Here is a 9,108-nt window from a genome sequence, read left to right on the forward strand (position 1 = left end):
AATGTTTGTTCCCCCTCCAGTACTCAATGTTCCCCCCTCCCCTCCAGTACTCAATGTTCCCCTCTCCCCTCCAGTACTCAATGTTTGTTCCCCCTCCAGTTCTCAATGGTTTATTTCTCCCTCCAGTACTCAATGCTGTCAGGCCGAGTCCCATTCCAAGTGTCCAACGACCCCGACTGTGCCCTGAGCATCATGCAGCGCATCCAGGACGGCGAGTTTGACCTCAGCGGCTCCGAGTGGTCAGAGGTGTCGCTGGCGGCCAAGCAACTCATTCAAGGTTGGTCACGTCTTGTTTGTTCGTTTGTCAGAGCGGGTGGTTGGAGGGCGCCCCTGATAATAGGTCTTACTTCTATCATTTCACACTTGGTGGATTTTAATTCTGTACTTTCACTTTCACACTGGTTGGGTTCTTTTTTTTGGATTAAAAAATTTTGGGGGGGGGGGGGGTTCTGCTATCAGACTCTGATAGGTCCTACTTCTGATCTTTTACACTTTTTTTTTCTATATGTCTGATTTACATTTCCACCACACTGAGTGACAGTTATTGTGTCCATGTGCTTCACTAAAACTCAAACTGTTTCCAAGAAAAATGCCTTGCCGGGCACTAATGATGAGAAAGACTGAAGTCTTCACAGTTGGTTCACAGTCATAGCGCAGGTGTATATAACCTACTTGTGTTGCAAATGCTGTAAAATTCTTAATAAAGCTAAACTCAGTGGTGGGTCTTGATTTATTTTTTTTTACCTCTGTTTTTATTTGTCTGTCTCTATGTCTTACTTGTGGGTTGTTGGCGGGTGCTCTGGTGTGGTTTGCTCCTTCTTTCCTACCAAATATCTTTTGTGCACATCTCTCCTCCTTTTTTGTGTATGTTTCTAGTAACACCACTAATCTTTGGGTTTTTGTGTCCTAGTCGTGTTGCAGGTGCTGTAAAATGTCTACGAAAGCAACTTTTCTTTTCTAAGAAAGTAAGAGACTGTCTTGAATTGGACTGTTATTTAATCCCTTCCTGCTCAATTGTGGATGGTTGTGGGTCCTCAGGTGTGGTTTGCTCCTTCTTTCCCATCCAACATCTATCGTTGTTATCTCTTCACCTTCTTTTCTTTTCTGTATGTTACTCTGTAATAGTGGGTGGTTGGTGGGTGCTCTGGTGTGGTTTGCTCCTTCTTTCCTATCAAACATCTATCATCCTTATCTCTCCTCCTTCTTTTTTGTGTCTGTTACTCTCTTGTGACTTCTAATCTTCGGCACTTATATGACATTTTTGTGTTGCAAGTGCTGTAAAACTCTTACTAAATTTAAACTCTGTAATAACACCTTGAATTTTGTTCTCCCCAGGACTGCTGACCGTGGAGCCCAAGAGGAGACTGCGCATGCAGGAGTTGGTCAAGCACAAGTGGCTGCGGAAAAACGTCAACTCCCCTTTGTCGCACACGCCCCTCCGGACACCAGGTGTGCTCAACGCTCACAGCGACGAGGTCCAGGACCAGATAAACACTACCATAGATGCCTTTCATGCTGCCACACGCAACGGCTTCCGCCTTCAGGAAGTGGCCACGGCTCCCCTCGCACGAAGACGCAAACAGAAGAAAAACTCTGTGGACAACCGAAGCAGCAGCACCGACAGTAACAACTCCAGCTCCACAAGCTCTTCGTGTGGGGCCAGTCAGACGTGCGGTGTGCAGCAGTCCCCAGTTCGAGCCCTGTCCCGGAATTCTTCGGCCTCAAGCGTTTCTCAGAGCTCGGTAGGCAGCATGGGCTTCGTGCCTTCGATGAATAACAACAGCGGTAGCAGCAACAACCCGTCTCCTACTCCCATCAGCGCTGCTTCATCGTCTTCAACTACAAAGTTTCCAACCAACGAGAAGGCCTTGGCTGTGTCTCAGACCACACTGGGAGTCTCTGCTTCTGCCAGTGGTGCTTGTGGCACTTCTTGCAATACTCAGCCGCTACGGGCCTCTCCTTTGTGTATTGACTCGAGTCGTAAATCCCCCATTCACATTCCGTCTCAGGACAGCATGGACGAAGAGGAGGAAGAGGAAGATAACAACACAGAGGAAGACGGGGCTGCTCGGAAAACGAAAGGGAAAGAACGTCAAGCCTCCAGGAAGCACAGCAAGAACAACAACAGTAAAAGTGTGTCATCAGCCGTGCGTCTCACTCGCGGCCGCAAGAGGAAACTGGAGGAGGCTGAGATTGAAGAGGGGGAGGACAACGGTAGTGGTGCTGCTGACAGAGACAGCCAAGACTGCGTCATTGTGGAGAGGAACTACCCAGAACTTCCAGCCAGCAGAGCCAAGCATTTGCAGTCAGAGACCATTGTTATTGATTGAGATTTTTTTTTCTTCAAAAAATGCTCCCCACTTGGAGGATTTTCTCTTTGGACAAAGACATACATACTTTCAGTGGCTATGCTGTGTGTTGGAACAGACAGCGGAACAGCATTGCTGTATATTGTTGAGCCAACAGCTACATGGCAATGATGTATATCTTGAACGAACAGATACATGTTGAAAGACCAGATTCTGTTGTGTTTATGTTGAACAGCTTCATGGCTATAGTGCTGTATATGTTGAAGGACATCTTCACTTTAAGTAAGTGTGGTCAATATTATTCCTACCACATCTGCCCCACACACCCTCTTCAATTAAAACCCAGCCAGAGATCGGAGATAGAAAAGACTTGTACAGCGTCTCATCTTAATTTCAGTGCCAACTGGCTGGTTTTGTTGACTGGTGCTTATTTGCAGTCTGAACTCAAGTTTTCCTGCTTCTGATCACAGATGGAGTCTGCGAAGGAGCCAGGCATAAAGGTGTGCTTCTCAGTTTAATTTCCTGCACATATTTGTGCGAAAGGAGTCACAAATGAATATGTGTGCTTCACAGTTTATGTTGCTCTGCATATTTACGCTCCATGGCTGAACTTGTTTTGGGGTCTAGATCCTGATCTAACTGCTGCCTGCATATGGAGATGTATTTTTATGGTGATAATAGTTACCAGACTTGTAAAGGAAGGTGGTTTAAAACATCTGAGCAGAATAATGATTAGCAGACCATCGTTGCCAATGTCTTTTTCAGGTGATACTTGAAAAAGAATGGTCTCACAACTCCGGCACGTTTCACATTGATGGGTTGTTGTTTACAGTGAGTCAGCTCAATTGCAGCCTCGTTATTCCCTTGCTGCACGTGGATGAAGTGGAAAAAGAGGACACCATTCCATTTAGACTCTGAATGTTCCTTTTTTTTTTGTGTGTACTTTTCTGGCCTACAATGATGCTGTTGGGCTTGTTGGCAGAGCAGGGGATAGTGAAGAAATTTATAGAAAAATGAAAAGTGAGATTGGGCGCGGCGAGTGAGAGGCATTTTGTCCATAGGTGCCATTTTATTTATGCAGTTCAGAAACATTAAGTGTTGAATGTTGTCTGTGCCATGTTATATCATACCAACTATTAATGCTAACATAGAGAACATAATAGCTGGAAGACCCCTCCCCCTCCCTTCCCAAAATGAAATTTTAACTCTGATTGTATTGATGATTCATGTTTGATTGCATGTTCAAATAAAAAGCCTTCATTCCACTTTCTGGAAATGTCCGTACCTTTCTACTTTTACTGTCTAAACAAAAATTTGACTGTTAAATTTTAGGATGGTTTTATCATCATTTTTTTAGTCACCAAGGCATAATTTGAAGGTTGCTATACTTTCCTTAGTGTTATTTTGTCTTTATACTTCTTACTAAAAAGAAGAATTGATTGTTCATATTACAGTCTTTTCGGGTTTTATATTGAGATAAGCCTTGGCCACATCAAGTATTAAGCTTAAAAAAGAAACTGTTTGAAGAATGTTTTTTAAAAGTAGCCTACCACTAATATAATCCTTTTAATCTTTATTAATTGCAGTTCAGAATATAAACAGTTCTAGGGTAGTCCATAAATGAAGTTTGTATTAAAATATTATAGTCCAGGGCAACACCTCAGCAAAAGGGTGAATGGAATATGAGAAAAACTTGGGGACTGCGCAATAAATGTTACTGTCAAGTAAGGCCGCAAAATATTTTTCAGCAGGCCTCAGTTTGAACACAGGTTGCACATTTGAGACACCTGCCGTAAGTTATAGAAGGAGGTGGAACGTAATTGTTCTTTTGTCCTAATACGGGGACGTTATGTGAGGCATGCTAACAAAATGAGTTACTTTTCTGATTTTAGTTATGTTATATAGGGCCTACATATGTACGTCAAATTTGTAGGTTGAGTTTGTACAATTTATTTGTATGTAATGATAAAAGACATTTTAAATGTGAAGAAAATGGCATCATTATAAATTCAACAGATTTTACCGAGTGTCAATAATCAGCCAATGTCAAGAAGTACCTCATTTGGTTTGCACACCTCACATGTGTGTGTGTGTGCCTGGAAAAAGGTCCCAGTTGTCAGCCAACTTTTTTTTGTGCAACGGGGGGACACGGCCAAAAGAGTTGTACCAGTAAAAGAATTTTGTTCCATTAGAAAACACATGTTTAACCATTTCTTAATAACATGAGTCAGAGGAAGAGACGACTTTTTGTTGACAACTGTTGGAGAGGGACGGGGAATGTTTGTGTACAATGTTGCATGTATGCTGTCTGAGACTTCAGGGCACTGGCATCTTTGAATTAATGGTTGGGTTCTTCACTGTCACTCTCAGAAGAGGTGTGTTCAATTCCAATGTGGGGAGGTTTTTTTAGATCAAGAATCTCCAACTGTTTGATAATAAGGCATTGTATCCCCCTCCTTCTTCTGCTTCGGTTGATGGATGCTGAAAACATGTTTGAAAACAAAAACACACCGAAAAAAAAAAGGCATTAAAGGTCGATGATGGGTTCTCTGATGTTGTCTGCTCCTCCTTTTTCCTGTGTTTCTGTTGTCCTGATATCTGTGCCAAGGAGAAATGCAGCAGTTGTTAAGCTGACTTATTGTATGCTACAACTCAACATATTACATACAGGGCCAGCTCACTTTGCTGGCATACCAGTGGCCGTGGCATGACAAGGATGGAGGATAGAAAAAATGATTACATTCGCTTGTTTTGTGCAATCCCGTAGTTAGGATTACTTTTCTTATTTGTTTGTGCTTGTTCGGTTTTTGTTTTGTTTTGTTTTTTTGTAATGTGAATGCAGGATTACTCTTCTTCTTCTTCTTCTTCTTCTTCTTCTTCTTCTTCTTCCTCTTCTTCTTCTTCTTCTTCTTCTTCTTCTTCTTCTTCTTCTTCTTCTTCTTCTTTTTCTTCTTCACATTATTTTTTGTTTTTTAATTATTATTTTTTTCTCTTTCTTTTTCTTCTCCTTCTTCTGTCTTTTTGTATGTGTCAGAATTGCAGGAGGGGATCACATGAGACTGCTGGGTATACTCCTCCTTCCAAATCCTCTGGTTTTTTGTTGTGGATTTCTGTCAGTTCTTCCTGGGCAGTGTGGTCATCATTGGTGAATGGCTTTTCGTATTGAAAAAAATTTGTAGGTGCACTTCTTTGTAATGTAATATAACATTATTTTGTACTAGATGGGCTTTAACAGAGGACACAATTTCTTTCCGTATTGATCTGTGTTATATAAAGTGATTGTGACATATTGTACAGGATGAGAAGTTTTGTTGACTCGTATTTTATGCAGGACATATGACATTGACATGAGTTGTTGGGGGTGGGGTTTTGTTGGTTTTTTTGGTGTTTTTTTTAAAGATAACACTTGTCAGAGGAGTGTAAGTTACAAGACTGTGATCACTTATGTATGTAATTTATGATGCCTGAGGATTCATTTTTATATGTACTTTCACTCTGTATGATTTATAACTGTTACAGAAGAATTGGCCCTCTATTACTTTCTCATGGCATGGAAGAGCTTAACAAGTATATGCGCTTTTCATTGTGTTCCACACAAAAAAATTCATATGGCGTCCACAGACTCAAAATGGCTATGGTTGCTTGTGAGGCTTTGAGATTGTTCCTCCACCCCCCCCCCCCCTCCTTTTTCCTAATAAATGAGACATACATATATACTAAATATATACATAATATAGACTGCCTAGTGTAAGACTGCTGTGCGCCATTTTGAAAAGGACGTATAATGGAGTCTTACACTGTGTGGTCGATATAGACAGCTCTTTTGTACTATAGAAACATGTTTTCTGAGAGTTAATGGAGAGTGTCGGATTCTGTGTGGAGATTGAGCATCATGTAGTAAGACAAGAACTGTATGGTTTTTCATCTTTTGTTATTATTGACTAAGACTAAGATTCTTTCCAAATTTTGTGTTTTTATCTCATGATGCATCGTATTATTTTATTGTAAGAATGTTGTCAGATGGGCAATGAAAGAGTCTGGGAAAGTTTATTTTTTAGGAGACATTTTAAAAGTTTGTTTTTTTTCTTTTGACTTTAAAAGGTGTTTGATGCTGACCCTTATTTGAGTCAGTGCCTGCCATTTTAAAAGTTGTTTTAGAATTGTTCGTCTTCTGTGGAAAACATGGGTTTGCACCGAAAAAATAGTTTTTTTAAATTTAGGATGTGATTATACGCAACACAATTTTTTTGAAAATGTCAAGACTTGGCCATTATTTAAGTTCAAGGGCACTGAGCCTTTTTTTTTTTTGTACCATACCAGACTCTGTCACTGTTGCATTGGGTTGTTAAACCACTATTGTACCCTGCCAGACATTGCCCCTCTTCTACCGAACACAATCAGTAAGTTCTGGCCTTTGTGTGTGTGTGGGGGGGGGGGGGGGAATAGTTGTTTGGCTCATCATTATATGCAGAAGACATGAGTTCAATTCCTGCACAAGGAAATTTTCCATTAGATATTTCCATCTGTCTGCTGCGATACTATTTCCCACTTGGCCTTGATTTGTCCTAATAGACAGCACTGATGTGGCCAGCCCCCGAAATAGTCTAAAACATATCGATGGAGAGTGGAAACATTTACAATAAATCTCTTTTTAAAAAGAATCCTGGTTCAGCGTTATGACTTCCATTTACTGTCGTCAAGTCTCTGTCCCGTTTCCCCCCCCCCGCCCCTCGAATATATCAAGTGACTGAGGTACTGCAACTTGTGTACTGTCCTGAAAAGTAAAGATAGTGGGTGCTTGTTGGTAGATGCTCTGCCGGGGTTTGCTCCTTTTCTCCCTTCAAACACCTATCGTCCTTATCTCTCCTTGTTTTGTTTTTTTGTGTGTGTTTGTAACACCTCTAATCTTTCGACATTCATATGACCTATTTGTGTTGCAAGTGCTGCAAAACTCTTTCTAAATAAAATAAAAAGTAAAGATATCATTTTATGACAGGCCGGGATACTTTTTCAGTCTGATCTCTATTATTCGGTGCTCTGGTCTGGTATGCTTCTTCTTTCCTATCAAACATCTATCGTCTTTATCTCCCCTCCTTCTTTTTTGTGTTTGTTGCTCTCTTGTAACACCTCTAATCTTCGGCCCTTATATGACCTTATGGTGTTGCAAGTGCTGTAAAACTCTTACTAAAACTATAACTAAATCTCTATTATTCAGATGTTTGTTGTCAAGTTTTATTACTGAGTTGAAGATGAATATTCCTGTTGAAGAAATATTTTCGCATTGCCTCTGATGCTACTTCAGAATGCTTGCATTCTGAATGTTTAATTCTTCTGTTTGATAAAAGTGCAAATGTTCACATTTAAAAAGAAAAAAAATTCTCCATGATAATATCAATCTGCGGTGATAACCACAGGTCCTCTAACAATACCTGCTCTAAATCTATAACTCTGTACTCAGAAAAATTATGTTCGTGTTTTCATAAATTTAAAAGTCTCAAGCAAAGGATTTTTATACAAAAATTTGGTTAGGCTATTGCAAAAACCAACCAAATTGATAAGTCACAAGATGACTCCTTTTTTTTTAGTTCATTCTACTTATCAACTTAATATTTTTGTGAACATTTGTTGGTGATTAGAAATTGCTTTCCTAAGTCGGTTAGCTATCAAAAAGGTTTCCAAAAGCTTTCATTTTTGCTGTTGTTTTTAGTCGAGCATTAAAACAGTTTGATAATTATTGTCAAGTTTCGAATGTCAAAGATAAGCCAAGGTGTTGATATCTTAAAATGTAAACAGGAGATTCTATAAATATATATACACGTATCTTGTATTTTTAGAAAGGTCGTACCCCTCTGGAAAGTTTTAATGGATGAAAATAAGGATATGAAACGGCTAATTTTTTAAATTGAATTGGGAGGATCATGATGTGATAAAAAGTAAATATTTGAGAAATTTCAACATAAAGTTTCCATTATGTATGGTGGCCTGGGAAAAAAACATGGCACAATGTGTTTTTTAGACATTGTTAACTGATAGTGCCACATGAGAGCCCTTTATTTCCATGCATGACACTGTGTATATTTCTCCAGTATCTCAATTTTTAATTGATTAATGCCTTTTTGAATTCTTGTGAACTTGAGAAGAACACATTTAAAGTCAGTTAATTTTACTATTACTCTTTTTTAAAACTGTTTATGTCAGTAACCAAACCTGCCTTTTAATGAATTCTTAACTTTCTTTTTTAGCTTTCATTTGGAAACATTTTCCAAACGTATGTTAGAGTTTTTCTCTTTTAACTGAAACCTGAGAATTGAATGTTTTACATTTGAATACATCGTAAAATTTTTATGACTGTTGTTGTACTTCATTCACAGCGAAGCTTAAAAATTCCCCTTTCCTTCGTAGCCATTGAAAGACCCATTTCTGTAGAACAGTGTCATGTTGTAGTTTAAAACGCCCACTACTTACTAAGAATATTGATTGGATTCAGATAATAGGTTTCCTTTTGTGCTAACTCCCGTTTTCACGACTGGAATTCAGTGCTGTTTCAAAGTGATTTGCATCAATCCATAAAAACAGAGTTAAGCTTACGTAATTGATTAACCACAAATGGAGATACAGGCCTTTTTAAAAAAAAACTGTTTATGTGAGCTCTGATGATCTAGTACTTGAAGGTGTGAAGAAATATGTGCACAGTTATTTTTATTTAACGTGATAGTTTGTTACAATTTTAAAGAAGGTAATTTGTTGGGGGGGGGGGGGGGGTGAAAAGATATGATGCTTTAAAAAAAAATCATGTAAT

The 9,108-nt window shown here is 39.3% G+C and overlaps 2 protein-coding genes across 2 annotated transcripts in view; both read left to right on the forward strand.

Moving 5' to 3' along the window:
• LOC101860176 (ribosomal protein S6 kinase alpha-5) overlaps nt 1–3,329 on the forward strand; it is a gene marked incomplete in the record, with an annotated part of 38,417 nt that extends 35,088 nt beyond the window's left edge. Inside the window, 2 exon segments of the mRNA XM_013083681.2 lie at nt 127–277; nt 1,336–3,329. Of these exon segments, the coding sequence (XP_012939135.1) occupies nt 127–277; nt 1,336–2,330 (1,146 nt within the window).
• A 2,098-nt stretch (nt 3,330–5,427) lies between these two features.
• Nucleotides 5,428–7,312, forward strand: LOC106012040 (the record flags this gene model as incomplete). The annotated part of the gene is given in 1 exon segment (XM_013083687.2): nt 5,428–7,312. A coding segment is annotated over 1 exon segment (77 nt), but the record flags the coding sequence as incomplete, so codon positions are not given.
• Nucleotides 7,313–9,108: the final 1,796 nt, after the last annotated feature.

Source organism: Aplysia californica, unplaced genomic scaffold (assembly GCF_000002075.1).
Source record: "Aplysia californica isolate F4 #8 unplaced genomic scaffold, AplCal3.0 scaffold00249, whole genome shotgun sequence".
Classification (NCBI taxonomy): Eukaryota; Metazoa; Mollusca; class Gastropoda; order Aplysiida; family Aplysiidae; genus Aplysia; species Aplysia californica.